The following is a 19,077-nucleotide window of genomic DNA, read 5'->3' as shown; positions in this document are numbered from 1 at the left end:
CACTTGGTTTGTCTCGCCTCGTTTGTAGAAAGAAAAAGATGAAGTTTATTTACCTCAGATTGTATCATGCTTTATATTATTAATTTTTAAGGTTTTCTCTGTTTAAATGTGTACATACTGTATTACGTGTTAAAAAGATAGCCAACTGGCAAGTTAGGTGACCTGAGCTCTGCTTGGTTTTTTTGGGCACCTGACTAGTTCTTTGCCTTTGAGTAAAGGCATCATGATGTCTTTATTACAGAGGGGGTGGTGAGGCCTGGGTGGCACACTGGACTGGGTGAACTCCTAAGGATCTTTCAGCTGCTGCTGCTGCTTTTTTTTCTGATGTTTCTATTATGTTTATCCTGGATCTGAATATCTTTTAAGGGATTCAAAATACTTAAAATTCTAAAAAGCATTAAAAAGACACTTTAAATACTGTGGGCTTAAATTGTTCTCACTGGATGAATACAAATTGAATAAAGAAAGGAGTGTGAAAATATTTCAGGATTTTCTTCCCCAAGTGAAATATTTGTAATACTGTGCTGTCTTCATCTGGCCTCTGTATTCAAAGGAGTTTGACTTGGCTTAAATATAATAATGAAAGGGGTCTTTTGTTCGGGGAAACATCAGGCAAATTACAACAAAATAGGACAGAAAAATGTCACTGACATTAGTGACAAAAGTGAAGTTAGGCCATGTGTCTCTGTGCTTGGCCAAAACAAAAAAGGTTGTGTGATGAAGACAGGGAAACACTGCATGCTAAAGTTAATCTCTTAGAGGTTAACATTAAATCAAACATGTTAAAGTCAACAAGAAGTCTTTCATTGAAGAAGCCTGTTTAAAGTTGTTCAATCCAGCCTTTTCCGATATTTAACTATTCAAGGTAATGCTATTTCCAATGAACACACGTTGGGAAAACTATACTTAGCAAATCTCTACTTGTCTGGTATTGTGACTGGTATTCTCTACTCTGGAATTTCATCTGTCTTCTTCAGCTTATATAGAGTCTACATTCCTTCTGGGCTCAGTTCTGTTGGTAAAAAGTGATTGATTTACTTTGAACTGTCAACTGCTGCATTTTGTCCCTCTCATTCACCTTACAGTTTTGGTGGGCTTTGTTTTCTGCTGAAATTTTGCTCTGTTACTTAAACAACACTGTGTTTTCCTCGCCTTCTTTGTGTCTTTCCTTTAATCAACCATAAGCAACCATTGCCTCAGAAAGTCAACATTTATTGAACATCTGTCCAGTACCAGGTTCTTTTCTAGTTGTTCAAAGTATAGCAGTAAATAAAACAAAGTTCTGTCCATATGGAGTTTACATAGTAGAATCTAGGGAGACAGACAATAAAACAACATATATACTCTGTTAGCCAGTGACAAGTGCTTTGTTGAAAATTAAGGCTGGTTCAGAATGGAAGAAGGTGTTCTTACTTTCTATAGAGCAGTCAGAGAAGGCCTCAATGAGAAGGTGATGTTTAAATAAAGACTCAGAGAATATCTATCTGGGATTGTAAATAATTTTCCAGGGAAGAGGGGTACAACTAACAAACAAGTTCTGTAATGGGAGTGTCTTGAGTGTGTTTAGAACACAGGGAGTTCGATATGACTCTGCAGGGGTGAAAGTGGTTTAAGAAATATGATTGGAGAAATAGGAGCATGGGAGTGGTTTAGGTGTTTGATGTGGGGGACTTAACACCCCAGCCTTTGTGTCCTATCCTCAGAGTTTCTGACTTACAATTCTGGGGTTGGAGGAGAATTTCCATTCTAACAAGGTGCCATGTGAGACCTACAGACCTACTGGAATAGGGTGGCCAGGGTGGAAGCAGAGTGACCTTAGGAGGCAGTAATCTTGGTGTGAGATCATACAGCCTTAGACTAGGTTGGTAGCAGCGGGGGTGGTAAATCAGATTTGGGGTATGCTTTGAAGACAAAGTTTATGATTTACTGATGGATAAAAGTGAAGGTAAGCACAAGAGAGGTATCAATTATTGAGCAAGGCAAACAAGGAAGAGAGGCACATATGGAGAGGAGTGTAAATCAGGTTTAAGTTTTGACATTTAAAGTGGGATGTACTTAGTATGCATATGAATGCAGAGAAGGCAATTGGAGGAGAGGATCAGGCTATAGACAAGTTATGCAATTGCCAGTGTACGAGGTGGGGCTGGAAAGAAAGTAGGATTATCTTCTGGAAGGTGGGCCCCTTGTAGTACAGGCTTTCCCTAGTAGGTAAGTGTTCTAGGAACCCATCTGTATCATTGTACCAGCTGGCATTGTTGTGAGAGGCTGCGTTCTTCAGTGGAATTTTTTTGAAGGCTCTTTCAGTGTGTTTGCCCATTTCATGATGGGTGATTCACAGTTGCACCTTCCTACACTGTGTGCCTGGTGTTCAGCAGTTTTTGACCAAAACAGCATGACCCCGCTATGTCCCACCCTCCCTATTCATCCGATCTCAAGCTGAGCGACTTGTTTCCCTGGATGAAAAAAGTTCTCAAAGGGAAATGTTTTGCTGATGTGGAAGAGGCTAAAAAAAAAAATAGTAGAAGCACTAAAAGGCATCAAAATCAACGAGTTCAAAAACTGTTTTCGAGCAGTGGAAAAAAGTCTTGATAGGTGTATTGCATCAAATGGAGAGTACTTTGAAGGTGACTGAAGTTTAAACATGTAAGAGTAAATACACAATTTTTAATAAGTTCTTTTGGGGGGGGGCTCTCCCTCATATATAGCTGGTATTTAAAGCCAAAGAATAAGACTGGTGGCTCTCAACCAGGAGCAGTTTGCTCTCCAGGGGGCTTTTGGCAACATATGGATACACATTTTTGACATCATGACTGGGGCTATGGGCATCTAGTGAGTAGAGACCAAAAGTGTTGCTAAATGTTCTGTGATGCACAGGACAGTCTTTCACAACAAAGACTGAGCTTGGCTGAAATGTCAAAGCTAAAAGATTTCCCTCTAAGATGAGGATGCTCACTATCACCACTTCTATTCCACACAGTACTAGTAGTCCTAGCCAGAGCAGTGAGACGGGAAAGAGAAAAGGCATCTAAAACAAAAAGGAAGAAATGAAACTATTTGTAGATGACATGATAATATATATAGAAAACCCTAAAGACTCCACCAGAAAACTATTAGAACTAATAGTTGAACTCAGTAAAGTTGCGGGATACAAAATCAAAATACAGAAATCTGTTGATTTTGCTCACCGATAACACCAGTAAAATATCAAAAGGAGAAATTAAGAAAACCCACTTGACTTACCACTTGAGTCAAAAGGCATAAATTGATCTCACCTTTAACAGGAACCTAATCAACAAAACAAACAAGCAAAATATAACCAAAGACATTGAAATTGAGAAAAAGCTGACAGTGACCAGAGGGGAGGGAATTTCAGGGGAAAGGGGTGAACGGTTTTCAGGAACAAGTATAAAGGACACATGGACAATAACAAGGTGGGGGGGGTGGAAATGGGAGGGAAGGTGGGGAGGGTAGGGGGTGGGCTGGGGTGAGGGTAAAAGGCAGAAACTACTTGAACAACAAAATGAAAAAAAAATTAAAAATTACCTAGGGGTAAATTTAACTTAGGTGAAAAACTTGTGCTCTGAAAACTGAGTCATCTGCAGCCTTCTGAGCCATCCAGATAGTTTCTGCAGGGGAATGTTCAAGCCTAATGCAAAATTTGATGCAGATTCATTGCACTACTCAGTTGTTTTGAATGAGACGGCCACCCCAATATGCTTGCTCACTCAATGCCATCTACTGACCCCACTGATGAGTACAGTGAAGTTGTCATTGTTCACACATGTTCATTCCCATCCACTCTCCTTGGCTGCCAGGTTACATCAGTGCCGCACAAACTGTTCTTTCTATATTAATAATGGCTGGACTTTTTCTGGACAGGCTTTGTATATCATGTCAAAAAGTTTTTGCACGGTGAGGAAAACCAACAAAGAGAACCTACTGTGTGAGGGAAAGTATCTGCAAATGACATCCAGTGAGGGGTTAATATCCAAACTACATGAGGAACTCATGCACCTTAACACCAAAAACCCCTAAACAATCCCATAAAAAAATGGCAGAGGACTTGAATAGACATTTCTCCAAAGATGTGCCAACAGACATAAAATGCTCAATGTTACTAATCATCAGGGAAATGCAAATCAAAACCAGAATGAGAACCCACACTGGTGAGAATGGGTATCATAAAAAAAATCAACAAATAAGTGTTGGTGAGGATGTAGAGAATAGGGAACCCTCTTAAAACTATTGGTGAGATTGCAAAGTGGTGTGGCCAGTATGGAAAACTGGCTATTCTTCAAAAAATTAAAAATAAGGGCTGCCATACAATCCAGCAATATCCCTTGTGGGGGTTTATATGAAGAAAACAAAAACATTAATTTGAAAATACGTATGTACTCTTATGTTCACTGCAGCATTATTTACAATAGCTGAGCTATGGAAGCAACCAAGGTGTCCACTGATGAATGGATAAAGATGTGGACATATAAAATGGTATATTATTGAGCAATAAAAAATGAAATGTTGCTCTTTGCAACAACATGGGTGGAACTAAAGGGTATTAAGCTAAGTGAAATAAGACAGAGAAAGACAAATAACTGTATGATTTCACTTATATGTGGAATCTAAAAAACAAAAATGAATAAACAATCTATAGCTTTAGAGAACAGGCTTATGGTTAACCAAAGTGGGGAGAAGAAAGGGCAAATGGTTGAAATTTTTAAAAATAAAAATTACACAGATTTGTTTTAACAAGTGGTACCAGAAAAACACAGCACAGTTGATAGTGCCAAGGCTGAGAATTTGAGGCTAGATGAATTTTAAAGGGAGAATGTTGATAAACACTCATGAAGACGGAGCCCTGATTTACTCTAACAATGTTCCGGAAATTAGAGGAAGCCAACAAAGGAGGTCAACAGGCTGGTAGTGAGGTGAAAACCAAGAAAGGTCTTGAAAGCAAGTGAAGAGGATAAAGGTGGTCAGTGAACTGTATTAAGTGCTGTTACTTCAGATGCTTCTCATGGATCGGATATTAAACTTACGAATTTAATAACAGGAAGGACTGTCATTGATGATAGAGTTTTTATAGAATTGATGAGGGTAAGATTCTGGTTAGAATGGACCAAGGAGATACTAGCAGAGTTTTGCAGTGAAGAGATTCAGAGAAATGGGGTCGGGGGTGACTGTGTAGAGAAGATTGCCTTTTATATTCTTTTAAGCTGGGAAGTACTACACAGAGTGGGGCAAAAGTGGGTTTACAGTTGTGAGTACATGAAAGTTTATTATTATTTATTACTGGTTGTATTATTTTCCATATGAATAACTGTAAAGCTACTTTTGCCCCACCCAGTATATATAGCACGTTTGTATTCTAATGGCAGCGATCCTGTTCAGGGTGGAGAGGGACTTGATTTAGGGGGAGAGTAGGAGGTAATCGTTTTATAGCAAAAAATACACAAGGGAAGACGCAGTCATCACTAGCTTTTGATCCCCAGTATAGGTTTAATAAATAGATGAATAGACAAGCACTTCCTGACATGAACTAAAATGTGAGGGAGAAAGGTTTCTTTTTCTCAGCTGAGAGCGGTGGCCTTTCCTTGTTAGTAGGAGTGGCACCTTCCCAGCCCATCGGAAGGGCGTTTCGTGTTCAACCTTTTCGGAAGTGGAGAGACAGCCCAACATCTCTGCTTCAGTGAGATGAATCATAATGTGCTTGAGAGTTCTTCCAGAGCTGGGGCAGTGTGATGAAGCGCGTCCTCAGATGGTAATTTCAATTCATACACGTTAACAGCTGCCTTTTGGACTCCCTAATTATTAGGTAACCTGTCCCAGATCCCAACCCAGCCCGTCCTAAACACACCCTGCTTAGAGCAGAGCTGGGTGCTTAGAGGGGGTCCCCGTATCATTTCCCTCAGAAGATCAAAGCTGAATGTGGGACCTAATTCTTGAATGGGACATAAAAAGTAGCTGCTGTGTATTCAAGCTAGATTTAAAACAAAAACAAACCTGAAAACTATTTAGGCACGTTCTCCACTCCTTGTACTTCCGAGAAAGTGAAGGGACTTTCCTCTGTGTTGTGATTACTGAGTGCTTTATAACAAAATACCCCACCACTTGGTGGCTTAGAGCAAAATCAGTCATTGATTTGACTCCCAAAGGAGCAGTTTTGGCTGGGTTTAATGTGAACACCGCGGGAGCAACTTGACTGGGTCTGGAGAAGTGACTTCCAAGAGGGCTTACTCACCTGGCTGTGTAATTGCTACACGCTTCCGCAGGGGAGTGCAGCTGGTGTCTCAGTTCCACTCCCCATGGGCCTGTCCGCAGGGCTACTTGGTAGATGGGTTTCAAGACCAAGTATTTTAAGAAAAACAAAAGTAGTCAGTTTTTTTTTAGGGTCCAGGCCCAAAACTGGCCCAGTGTCATTTCTCCCATATTGTAATGGTCAAGCAGTTCCCGCTCGCCCAGAGTGGAGGGCCACAGGTCCTGCTGCTTGATGGGTAGAATTTCAAAGAATTTGTGAATTTATGACTCAATCTACTACACACTGTCATCCCAGAAGGGGAAAAATGTCAGAGCACGGTTTTCTTCTCCATGTTCGCTTTTTTCCTGAGGAACAGGGATGACCTGGTTGTTGAATATTGTGGAACTAGGTACGCTTGACAGAGCCCCTCTCACTTGGGAAAGTCTCTCCAAAAGGTGGCATGCATTGTAGCCTGCTGTCCCAGTGTGCGGTAATAAGCTTGGCTCGGCCCCGTGGTTCTCTTGTTTGCTAAAAACTGTGCTGATATGGATGTAACAGAACTCACTACTGTATGCATTTTAAAGTACATTCACAGTGTCGTGCAACCACCGTCATCAACCAGAACTTTGTCATCACCCAGAGAGGAGACCCTGTAGCCCTTAAGCAATCACCCTTACCTCTGTGCCCAGCCCCTGGCAACCTCTAGTCTGCGTTCTGACTCTGGATTTATATATTCTGGATGTTTCATATAAATGGGGTTGTGTGGGTGGCATTTTTGTGTGGGTTCCATCACTTAGCCTGTTTCCTGGTTCATCCACATTGTAGCATGTGTCAGTACTTCCTCTCCTTTTACAGCTGAATGATATTCCACTGTATGAATGCACTGCACTTTATTCCTTAACCTGCTGATGGACACCTACATCATCTGCATATTGTGAATAATGCTGCTATAACATCTGACTTGACCTGGTCAAGGGCTGGGGAGGGGTGGAAGGAGACCCTGGCAGTGATTCAGGAGGAAGACTCCAGACAAACTCACAAGGGGTTCATAAGCTCCCCCACAGTCAGAATAACAGGAGTGGGAGTTTTTGTCCTATGGCCACGCTCCCTCAGACTCCAGGAAATGACAACTATAGCAAGAGCTCATGTTCGTTGGGTAGTTTGTGTGTTAAGCTTTAGTTCCAGCACTCTGCAGGTATTATCTCAGTTATCACAGTCTCATGGGATAAGTGGTGTCCCCACTTTATAGGAGAGGGAACTGTTTAACCCAAACTTTTGCAGTGGAGGGGGACAAGTTGGAAAGTCCTGCTAGAAGGGGTTGTAGGTGGTGTTTGAAGGGTTGAGGAAATCTTTCAATGGCATCTGTTTTGAGCCATTTCAAACAGTTCTCACTTTCTCCTTCTTCCCAGTTCATAGAGGCTGGGCGAGGGTGTGGTCAGGGCTGGGTGGGGAGCAGCATTCCACTGCCCTTGACCCAGGGAGCAGCATTCCACTGCCCTTGACCCAGGGACGTGACCCTTGGCTGCTCGGAGGGGTTCTCAGGACCTGGAGAGCAGTTTGCATTTGCTGTATCCCCTCTGGGCCACCAGAGGGCAGAACTTCTGCACACCCTGGCCTCCCTCCCAGCTTGGGAACAGAGCAATAGTAGTACTTAACCCCACCAGACTCAATGCCTTTTAAAAAAACAACTATTAATACTTTCTAATGTCCCCTTTAATAAAGCTCACCCAAGCAAATAATACATATGATGCCCTATCTTTAAAGAACAAAAGGGAAGGTAATGTGTAATAAGTGAACGGGCTTCGGTGTGCAGGGGCTGCACTAGACAAATGTGTTGCAGTAGGTGAGTGCTGGTGCCCTTCGGTGGGTCACTGGATGAAGAATTCCAGGGCAGCTGGGCGTTTGTGTGTTGGATTCACAACAGATGCAGTGTGATTTGTTTTGAAATGATAAACAACTCTTGTTAAAAATAAAATGGAATACAATTGTCCCTTTGTTACATTCTTGGAAATTTCAGTGAATATTAAAACTGCAAAAAAGATTTCTATTTATGTATAAAAAAGTTAGATTTTGTGCTCCTACAGTTATAAACAGGTTTTTTCATTTGACCCTACATGAATGTCCAGCGGGATATTTGAAAACCAATTCTTTTTTGTGGGTGACGAGCTGTCTTCCGTTAGAACTCCAGCCTGTACCTGAGGACATGAGATGCCCTATCTTTCCACCACAAGGTTAAGCCACCTGAGAGCCAGGGCTTTGTGTTGCAGGTACTCAAACCCTCCGGGGTGCCCATACAGTACCCAGTGTGGACTCACTGGGGACAGTGGATGGACTGAGCCCTTCCTCTATGGCTGGGGGTGACTCTCATCCAGCTGGAGCATGTCGACTGCACCCTAAATATGAGGGTTGATGTAAACTGAAGCCAGGCAGGAGGTGCCCCATGTTGGCCAGAGAAAAAAATCCAGGGCTCCACAGTTTCTTAGGCAAGATGCATCCAACCAGCAGGGCCCTGCCAATCCCTGGCACCCTATGCGGCAGTTGTGCTTGCAGTTCCTGGGACAGAAACTGTGTGCCCTTGTGAAAGAAGTTAATTGGTTCCAAAGCTCATTTTCTGGCTAGAGCTGAGCAGTAGCCCGGTAGTGTTGCTAGGTCCTATGACCCTGGTTAGGATCGTGGGATAAGGAAGCATCTCCCTGGAGCCCTGTGGGGGGATGGGCTCAAGCCCAGCCAGTGCTGGCCAGATTGTAGCTTCCCTAGCCAGTGCCCAGCAAGCTGCGTGCCAGCAACACACCCACACCTCCAACCTCCTGAGCTGCCACTGGCATGTGGGTGCTCATTGAAAGGTTTCCTTTTGTGTCTTCGCCATAGCAGCCCTGGTGTTCCTTCCAGGCCTGGTGTCTGTGACAGACGGCTTATATAGGAGGCGGGCAAGTGGGCTGACACCACAGAGGCCTCTGTAAAATGGAGATGGGTAAGCCTGGGTGAGCGCATCCCACGCCTCATTCATTCAAGTCCCATCTTTGCAGTTCTTTTATCCGTGAACTATGCGTGCTTTTAGCTTACTCCTCTTGAAATGACCCAAGGACAGAGGATTAGGAAGTATGTGATACGAAATGACTTGCTGGGGAGTGGTCAAATTCATACACATTTCTGCTCCAGAGACCAATTTCTGAGGGATGCCAAGGATGGCCAAGTTTTATTTATTTGTTGGAATACATCATGATCAAGGATGTTCTAAGTAAGGCAATGATTTCAGCATTGATCGTGTAATATCCTCTGACCACTTGATTAGGTCACATGAATTTCAACTTGAATTGAAGCCTTACTTTGAGAGTTCCCTCTCATGTGCCAGAGTGTGATGACAGAGTATCACAAATCCCTAAAATTACAGCCAAACACGCATATCTCCACACATTGTGGTTTGTTCACCTGAATTAGAGTTTAGGATACAGTACCAAAAGGGATGCTGGAATATCTGTTTTAGGTCAGAAATTTATGGCTAATTCCGTTCTGGGCCACTGCTATGCAATGACTTACATTTCACTGTAGAGCTTTCACAATTATAGCAATGATCTCTGAAAGACTTTTGTCCACACTGACTTGGATAAATTTTTCTGGAGCTGATGGAGGCTCCAGAGTATCGAACTGGGACTGCAGTAACTCAGGGGGCATAAAATGTCCTTTTCTTTTGGATAAGCGTTCAGAGATGACCTCAAATGACCCGCTCAGATGGACCGTAAGGAGCTTCACCTCAGCCAGCTTCCCTTCCTTCCCCGGCTCATCACGCTTCGCAAGTGCACCATCTTTTCCTTGGATTAAGATGTCTCTGTACACTTTCTTCAGCGCTGAACAGGCTAGAACCACATGCTGTCCTGAGGCTACATCTCTGTTTTAAAAAAAAGCAGAGGGAGAGGAAGAAGTGCTAAAGAATTATGACATTTAAAATACTTGGTGTCAACTCTAGGTTGAGTCCAGTACCACTTCCCTGCAAGCGGAAGGCATTAGAGAATGGTGGTCAAGATTTTAGGCCGCGCTGGTTTTGAGGCAAAGGTCTCCTATCAGTGAACTGAATTATCTTGGGCAAGGTATGCATTTCCCTGACCATCAGTGCATCACCTGTTAAATGGGGCTGCCCATAGAGGACCTGCCCATAGAACTGCGAGGAAGAAAAGGTTTATGGAGCTGGGCACACAGCAGTAAGTGTGTGGTGAGTGTTGGCTCCTGTGGACGCAGGGTATGGCTCAGGTGCCGTGTGTTACGTGTTTTAAGCACTTACATGCTGATACTGTTTGAAGTACTGCTCATGCTTCATCTTGTTAATTCTTCACAATAATCTGTGACTAGGAGCGATTGAACCGCTTTTTCGAGTGAAGAAACAGGCTCACAGAAGCCCAATGGCTAGGATTCCCAGCTAGTGGTTGTGGAGATGTCTAGGTTTGTCTCCGGAACCCAACTGGACTATATGAGTACGTCTGTGGCTGGTCAAAATCATTGCTGGTTATTATATAGAAAAACATTCCATTTCTGGGATCTTTTCTCATCAATCAGTTGCGATTTCAAGGGTCTATTTTTTTCCTGTCCTTTCTGATGGGTCTTCTTTACTCACAGGCTTATGCCAAGGCCTGATGCTCTTACCTTAGTAAAATTTCATGCAAGTTGCACAGCCATGGAATCCTGTCCTGAAATTAAAGCAAACAAAAGTGACTTTTCCAGGTATTGTTTGTACCAAAACATAGCTCATCTTTTTGGCTAATGTTAAGTCCAGAGAGACCTGAGTGGTTTTGAGGAGGCCATACACAAGGCACTGGGTCAAGTCACTGGGCAGTTAAGCATAGAAACATTTTCCCGGTTCAGGCACCAGGGGCTCTTTTCTTAATAACGAAGCTTGCCCTGAAACTCCAGGGTATGTCTCCCCCATCTCAGCTCCCTGTTGTACGTGTTTTCCCTGGTTCTAATGTGATCACAGGTCTCCGTTGGTTGTACTGCATGATTCTCTAGGTGCCTCTGATCTCAAATGCAGGGAAGTATTCCCAGAAATCCTATGGCCAGCTACCCTTCCTTCAAACCCTCCTGAACTAAAACTCTAGTCAGGTAAAATCATCGTGAGAAATTTGTTTTTCCAAAGACAAGACAGAGGACATTTACACTGGGACCCTACAGTGTTTCACAGGGACATCCTCCTGAGACATGTTTTCCTTCCGGGGATAAATGCTCATCGGCCGTAATGCACTTAAAAAGAAGCTTTTTATTAATAAAAATTTCAAAGACAAAAACAGACAAAATAGCACAAAACAAACTTCTGCGAACTTGTAGCACAGCTTCAACAGTCACCAACTACATCTCATTTCACGGTTTACCCCCGCTAGGTTCCCGCTGTGCTCTCATCCTTCGTTATTTTGATGCATGTTCCAGAAACATGATGCATGTTAAAAAGTCCTTGCTTTTACGTATTTGGTTAGTATGGTTTCATTTAGGATTTCTGCATTTATGTAATGGAGACCTCCAGCTTTTCTTCTTGTACAGTCCATATTAAATTTTGACATCTAGGTTATCCTAGCCTCATAAAATGAGTAGCTTTCCCTCTAATTCTATTTTTGTATATTGCATACCATGTTATTGTTATGGAGTGAACATTTGTCTCCCCCAACTTTAACAAGCTGAAGCCCTAACCTCCCAATGTGATGGTGTTGGAGGTAACTAGGTTAGATGAGGTCATGAAGATGATGCCCTTGTGATGGGGTTAGTGCTCTTCTAAAGGGAGACCTGGGAGCTACTGCTCACACTCTCTTGCCTCGCCCAGGTGAGAGCACAGTAAGAGGGCAGCCATCTGCAAGCCTGGAAGAGGGCGCTCACGAAGAATCTGACCATGCTGACATCTTGGTTTGGATCTGAGCTTCCAGCCTGCAGAACTGAGAAATAAATGTCCATTGTTTAAGCCAACCATCTGGGCCTGGGCCTTTTTTGAGGGGAGGTCTCCAATTATAGATTCTATTTCTTGAATGAATAGTTATATTCAGGTACTCTATTATTGATTCAATTTTGGCACCTGCAACACTTGAGGTAGCAGGAAGAGACTACACGCGCAGGCAGATCTCTGGATATTTCTGATTCTTGTGCCAAATGCAGCACCAGCAAGGTCACGGTTTCACTGTGGGGGAAGGCAGACCCTTGTGTCCCTGAGCATTGTCTCTGCCATCAGGCCGCTGCTACCCAAGCCCATTTTCCCACAGTAATTTGCTTTTCAATGAAATTGTCCAATTTTATCAGTCTTCAAGTTTACCGACATAAGCTTGTTCATGGCCTGCATTTCATTCCTAATCGTAACTGTACTTTTTACTCTCCTGACCAGTCTTGCCAGGGATTTGTCAAACAATTAGTTCTGCTCATCACCTAGTTTTATATTTCATTAATTTCAGCACTCATTTCTATTTCCTATTATCACATTCTTCCTTTTAGCTTATTGGGGTTTTTTCCCTACTTGAACACTTGGCTCATTATTTTCCATTCTTATTTTTCCAAAAGTGCATTCAGAGGCTGTTTCTTCCTTTGTAGTGTTTCAACTGCATCCCACAAGTTTTGGCTGATGGCATTTTTGTTGTACATTTCAAAATATTTTATATTTCCATGTTTAATTTACACATTCCTTATGAATGTTGATTTTCATTTTCCAACTTTATTTTTACAGCTTCTGACCACTTTAGTGATTTGTGAGACTATGCTGCTGGAGTTGATGTTCAAGGTCATCTCACTCCTGACAGTCCCTACACGCAAGGGTGAGAGGGGGAATGGTGTATCCCCCTCCCCCCGCACTAGCCTGGTGCTTAGAAGCAGTGGGCACAATGAATGTTCCACTGAGAGTTAAGTCAGGATGTCATGAGGACAGAGAAGGGTTCCTGGGCCTATGGTTCCGGTGATCTGATGGAAACATCTAGAGAAATAAAGTATCCTCCAGAAAGGGGGGGGGTAGTTAGAGGGAGGGGGGAAATGGAGCTCCAAGGGACAGACAGAGGTGGCCTGCGTCCAGTTCTGGCAGGGGAGGCAGAGAGGGCGATGAAAGAGTGGGAAGGCAGCAGAGAGGAAAAGAACCAGTCTCACCCCATGTGAAAGTGAATTTGAGACCATAAAGAATGCATGTAAAAAGTATATATTTTATATATAAAAGGGAAAACCTCTAAAATTCAATCAGTAGGTATTTTTGGAAGATGAAACCAAAGGTGATGTATTCTGTGCATTGTTCAGTACTTTCCAAAATTCCTATACAGAGTAAGTGTCACATTTATAACGAGGAAAAAATTCCTCTTTTAAATACTTTGAAGTTGAAGTCTGCTCAAGTGTGACTGCGGGCTGCCAGGACAGCGTGGGGGCTCACTGCCTGGAAACTCGCAAATTCTTTATCATCAGCATGCTAATAACATGCCTTTCCAGACAGCACTGTCCAACAGAGCTTTCGGCTGCATTGGAAATGTCCTCTGTCTGCACCGTCTGGACTGGTAGCCACCAGTCACAAGTAGCTGCTGAACACTTGAAATGTGGCCCTGGAGCCCAGGAACTGGGGTTTACATCTCACTTATGGAAACAGCCTTAAGGAGAACTTGGCATATTCACCTCTGGTTCTTGTCTTCATGCCTCAGCCCTCTGAGCACAAAACCCTCCCAAAACTCTCCCAAGACTCTACCCCAGGCAGAACCCCTGCCTCTGCCTAGGACTCTCTAGTTGATCCTCCTCACGATATCAAAGGGGCGGGGCTGGTTGCCAGGTGACCAGGAGGGGTGACCCTGCTAGCTCAGCTCTGACCTGCGCCTTCACTCTGAGACTTGCTGGGCTTCTGTCAGGAAGGCAAACCATCTGCGGTCCTACCCCTTGCTCTGTTCTGCCTCTCTCTCAAGTCTGGCTGATTCGCACAGTTTCTCCTAAATATATTCAGGGACTCATTAAGTTTCTTCCAGTAACTGATAACCATGTCTTGGGTATGATAAATTCCTCTTCTGATTCCTACTCCCCCACCCCATCCATATTGTCCACTAACAGGGCTCGCCCTTGAACACAGGAAGGGCATGTAAATGCCATTTTAAAGTCTGCCCATTTGGGTTGCTTTACTTTGGTCTTTAACTTAACTCTTACGTGCAGCTCAGCAAGGAGAAAGATGAGACTTGCATGGGCACATCTGACACACTACAGAAATGGTTCGCATTACATACACATGTCTATACAGGGATGATATTGGGAACAATAATAAATGAAAAGTGATACTGAATACTTTGAGTACTGATCTGTGCATTTATTTTAATTATCTCATTTAATCCTCCCAAGAACTCAATGAAATGGTACAATCCCTACTTCAGGGGAGGAAAATAAGGTGCAGAGAGACAAACCCATTTGCCGAAGGTCACACAAGCTTAGTGTTAAGGCTCTGTTATCTGTATCATTATCTCTAGATAGTTATCTCTAGTATGAGTGTTACGTATGAGTTATCTTGTATGGTTCACTTCCTATCTTCTCAAGTAAAAGGTTGTGAATTTATTTTGTTGGTTCAAGGCTTGAGTCATTGTGAACTCAAGCCGCACTCACTGACAGAGACGTGCACTATTAGAATGCTGCAGAATCTGCTAACGGGGCACTGACTCAAGTTTTCAAGGCAGGACAAAGAGAAGAGTGAGATGTTGGGGGCACAATGGGCTGTGAGCCAAGTTCACAGGAAGTGAAAACAACAGTGCTGATCTTTGGCCAGTTCCATGCCGTCCTGTCCTTTGGACACATCTGGCATGTGGGCCTGGCCGGGGCCCCTGCTCTGTGGACCCAGACCTTGACCCTGTCATCACAGTGTCCCTAAGATAGCTTAGTCAATGAATCCACAGTTTGTAAGTCTGGCTTGAGAGACACCCGTAGGAAATGGCCTCGTGAAGGTGCATATACAAATGGAGGGTGGCTATGCATTCATTCCTCCTCTCCTTCATTCATTTATTCACAAATCTGCCACAAATATTCTCTGACATTTACTCTGTGTCAGGCCTTGGGGATGTACAATGGTTAACAGAAATGGCCACAGTCCCTGCCCTTTTGGAGGTAAAATTTAGTTGCACAGATAAATATTACTCTAATTCTCACACCATCACATGCCAAGCTGCAGGTGGGACAAGGGCAGTAAGGGATATGTCGCGATGAGAGTTTACTATATGAGGTTTTACTTTAGTGGGTCAGGGAGGGCTTCCTTGCAGAAGTGGCACAGGAGCTGAGACGTGAGGGATGAGTGGGGCTAGCTCGGTGGCCAGGCAGTGGACCAGCAGGTACAAAGGCTCTGGGAAGGAGCATGGCAGGAGGACCTGAAAGGGGCCATGGTGGCTCCACAGGAGGTATGGAGGGGTGCATGGCAACTAAGGAGAGTAGACAGGGTCAAGGTCATTCTGGTCTAACCACACATGATTAGGCATTTAGGCATTTGGTATTGACCCTGAGATTGGTGGGAAAATTCCAAAGGGCCAGATTTGAATTTGCAAAGATCACTCTGGCTTGGGGTAGATGCCAGAGTCTGGTGATGGTACAGGCTGACAGCACCTGGGAAGGGAAGATGAACTTCCCCACATATGAGGTCCTTTCAGGAATGACATTCTGCACATTAAAATTCTTCTACAAAGTGTTCTGGTAGACCCTGCCCAAGCTGGGGCATCGCTTCTGATGCTGAGGTAACAGAAGTTCAGGGCCAAAGCTAATATTCGCTGAGGTCCCACTGTCTGCCTGGATCATGGAGCACTGTCCCCGAGTTATATCATAACTTAGGAGCTGAACTACACCAAGCATTGCAAAGATATGAACCTGCACCACTCAGCTGGAATATGTGTGTTGGAAACAGCGAACATTACCTGGTCGTTCAGCGGAATCCCTTTCCCCATCTTTATTCGATTTTCTTCTGGGTGATAGTCATCTGCATCATAGAATTTCCATCCTAGCTTTAAGAACAAAGGGAATGATTGTGTGTGGCAGGCAGTGCGGCCCACCTGCCAGCTGCTCACCACCAGTAGCCCAAGGGCCACCGCCAGTGCAGGAGGGAGGTCTGGGATGCCACGTCAAGATCCCCGCTCATCGGCCGCTGCAGCTCCTTTTTCCATTCATTGTGGTTCATAATCACCAGAGGAAGACAAAATTGCTCCAGTGGTTTTCACAAACCTTGCGCAGGTACTCCGCTGAGTTTTACAAACCACCACAGGCCAGAAGAAAGGGTGGGCAAAGGGAGAGAAATAGGAGATGACAGAATGGTACTCGTAACGGGGGGTTATTAGGGCCGGTTACCTCGGATGCCAGCAGGGCGCCCACGGTTGATCTGCAGAAAGGACACAGGTGTTCAAACGACTGCTCCTGACTGCTCTTTACTAACCTGCGCGGCGCCTCCTTCTATCCAGGGGTGGCTGCCCAGCTGGTATTAAAATACTAGTAACTTTATGATGTTGAAGGAGTGAGAGTGATGCTCCTGACCTTGCAGTCTAGAGCCTGGCCCTAGTTTCCTTCAGGACTTTAAATGACATAATGACCCAGTTACCAGTAATTTCCCCCCACCAAAAGCAATATGTAAGATCTCATTGAACTCCCTGTGTTTTTTTCTGCTCTATAGATGTTTATTTTTTGAGAAAAATACTGAATAGTGGGATCAAATAGATCTTGAAATTATCCTTGACTCCTCCCTCCCGCTCTTACACCCTACATCCAGTCCGTCAACCCATCTTTTTGGCTCTGCCTTCAATATCCCTCCAGCATATGGCCCTTCTCTTCATCTGCATTGTTCCTCCGACCTCATCTCCCACCACTCAGCCACACTGGCTTCCTTGCTGGTCCCAGAAGAAGCCAAGCCTCAGGGTCTTTGCACCTGCCCCACCTCCCCCTGCCTACAATGCCCTTGCGCCAGCTATCAACGTGGCTTATTCCCTTGCTTCTTGTGAGTCTTGGTCAAATACCACTTCCTCTGAGGAGCCTTCCCGGACCATTCTTCCTGGCTCTTTGTTCTACTATCTCTCCTATATTTTCCTCCAGAGCACCACCCACCACCTGCCACACCAGACACATGTTTGTTCACTTACTGCCTGTTGCCCATAGTAGAGTATAAACTCTGTGAGGGCAGGGCGGGTTTTAGCTGTCCTGGTTACTGTGTCCAGTCAGTGACACTGAGTAAGGATTGAGTTCAATAACTACTTACTGAGTGCATCAGTATCATGACCATAATTGTAATGGTAGAAATCATCTGGTTCAGAACCTCCTACTCCGATTCCAGGCGGAGACGGGTGCTGCCCAAACTCACACAATCGAGCAGGCAGAACCAAGACCAAGGGCTCCCATACATGGCGCCAGTCTCACATTCTCAGCTTCTCGACTCATGCATTAGTTAGGGAGTCTCCGCCAACACGTTTTATTTTCATTTCAGTTAAGGTTCCCCAAATTATTTTAACTTCTCAAGATTTAAAGCTAAAAATGCGCAATAATTTTGGAAAGCTAAACCTGCCCACCTAGGGCAAGAAAGAGTCTGTAATATACACCTGACCACACCGGCAGTTCCTGATCCAGAGGATTGTGGGCCTTGGAAGGTTATGATATTTTAGTTAAGTTCTGTTTTTTTGCTGCCTCTGGTGGCATGCTGTAGAGGCTGTCATTCCTGATAAAGGGCAAAGTTCGATTTTGGTTTAATCAAAAGAAAGGCTGGCGCCCTCAGCCCTCAAGCCCGCCAGCCAAGAGGCTTTGAGGCAGCCAGGATCCCTCCTGCCTCCCAAGCCCTCCGGGGCCTCTCTCCGTGTTAACACTGACTTCTTCCAGCTGTAGCTAGTAAACTGATCAAAGACGGGGAAACAAGGTTAAATTCACGTTCCAAAATCTAATCAGAAAGCCCGGGGCCTCGCAGGAGGGAGCTGCTGCTCTACACAGCCTGACAAAGGTCTGCAGAAGCCTGGGACCAGGTTTGCCCCCGCGCTTCGGGCTTTGCATCCTCCACCTTGTTCTGACCCCACCCCCGAAGACCGCCCCTGTGACCGTTCCAGCCGCTCCAGGTGCCCCAGCCGCTCCAGGTGCCCCAGCCGCTCCAGGTGCCCCAGCAGGCGCCTCTTTACAAGCGGCCTCCCAGTGGATGCATGGAGCCCCCCGGATCTCGACCGTGGTGCCGCGCCAGGTGCCCGGGGGCGAGCAGGCTGGAGGGTGGGGAGAGGGAGCAGGTGCCCTGAACTTCACTTTACTGCAAAGCGGAGGGAGGTTCCCAGGGCCGCCCGGTCGCCGTGGGAACGGAATGAAGCCCGGTTTGGCTTCCGCCGTGCCTCCCCCTCCCCCCGGCCGCCCCGTGCCCCGGCCGTCCCGGACCTACTTTCCTGAGCCGCTCACGCCCATGACCAGTATCGCTGCAGGCGCCGCCATGGCCCCAGTCCAGCTCCTTCCCGCTGCTTCCGGGGCCCCGGCGCCGCCTTCCCCGCCGCCGAGGGCGGAGCAGCAAGAGGGCCGGGCGCTAGGCCTCCGCAGACGCGCCCGTTCCCCCTCCCGGGCGCGTCCCTGGCTAAACCTGGGTCTGCGGCGGTGGGTCCGAGAAGCCTGCGAGGGTGGGGTGTGGGGGCGGGAAGCCGGCCCGCAGCCCCTCCTCCTGCCACCTGCGGTCTTCTGGGTCCCTCTGCGCTGCTGGGGCCTCGCCCTCCAAGGCCAGACTCTCCTGCTCCTCCAACACCAGATGGAAATAGATTTGATTTATTTAAAATGTTATTGTAGCCCTCCCTGGCCGGGTAGCTCAGTTGTAGCGTCGCCCCAGAAGGCCAGAGTTTTCGGGTTCGGTCCTCGTTGGGGCGCATACAGGGACGCATGGATGGATGGGTGGAGCAACAAAT

General features: G+C 45.4%; 1 protein-coding gene across 4 annotated transcripts; it reads right to left on the bottom strand.

Annotated features, from left to right (window-relative positions):
- Positions 1–9,404: 9,404 nt before the first annotated feature.
- Positions 9,405–18,741, bottom strand: IDNK (IDNK gluconokinase). 4 transcript variants are annotated; one of them, XM_045840461.1, is made up of 5 exons: positions 18,570–18,741; positions 16,523–16,553; positions 16,096–16,182; positions 10,874–10,917; positions 9,405–10,124 (listed from the first exon to the last, which is right to left on the bottom strand). In XM_045840461.1, the coding sequence occupies exons 1-5, from the start codon at positions 18,617–18,619 to the stop codon at positions 9,779–9,781; spliced, it is 558 nt and encodes a 185-aa protein (XP_045696417.1). In that variant the 5' UTR covers positions 18,620–18,741; the 3' UTR covers positions 9,405–9,778. The 4 variants fall into 4 exon arrangements, with proteins under 4 accessions (XP_045696417.1, XP_045696420.1, XP_045696419.1 ...); XM_045840464.1 differs by having other exon boundaries at positions 16,096–16,178; positions 18,570–18,671; XM_045840463.1 differs by lacking the exon at positions 16,523–16,553 and having other exon boundaries at positions 18,570–18,671.
- Positions 18,742–19,077: the final 336 nt, after the last annotated feature.

Source organism: Phyllostomus hastatus, unplaced genomic scaffold, assembly GCF_019186645.2.
Source record: "Phyllostomus hastatus isolate PE091 unplaced genomic scaffold, TTU_PhHast_1.1 phas_contig_34, whole genome shotgun sequence".
In the NCBI taxonomy this organism is placed as follows: Eukaryota; Metazoa; Chordata; class Mammalia; order Chiroptera; family Phyllostomidae; genus Phyllostomus; species Phyllostomus hastatus.
Note: the sequence above shows the minus strand (reverse complement) of the source record. Positions and strands in the feature narration are given on the sequence as shown.

Excerpts from the sequence above, each read along its gene's own strand:
- IDNK (XM_045840461.1), bottom strand. The coding sequence starts at position 18,619 with ATGGCGGCGCCTGCAGCGATACTGGTCATGGGCGTGAGCGGCTCAGGA. Across the intron at positions 16,554-18,569 it reads GGCGTGAGCGGCTCAGGAAA|ATCAACCGTGGGCGCCCTGC; the intron begins GTAGGTCCGGGA and ends TCCTTTCTGCAG. Across the intron at positions 16,183-16,522 it reads GCGCCCTGCTGGCATCCGAG|CTAGGATGGAAATTCTATGA; the intron begins GTAACCGGCCCT and ends TTGTTCTTAAAG.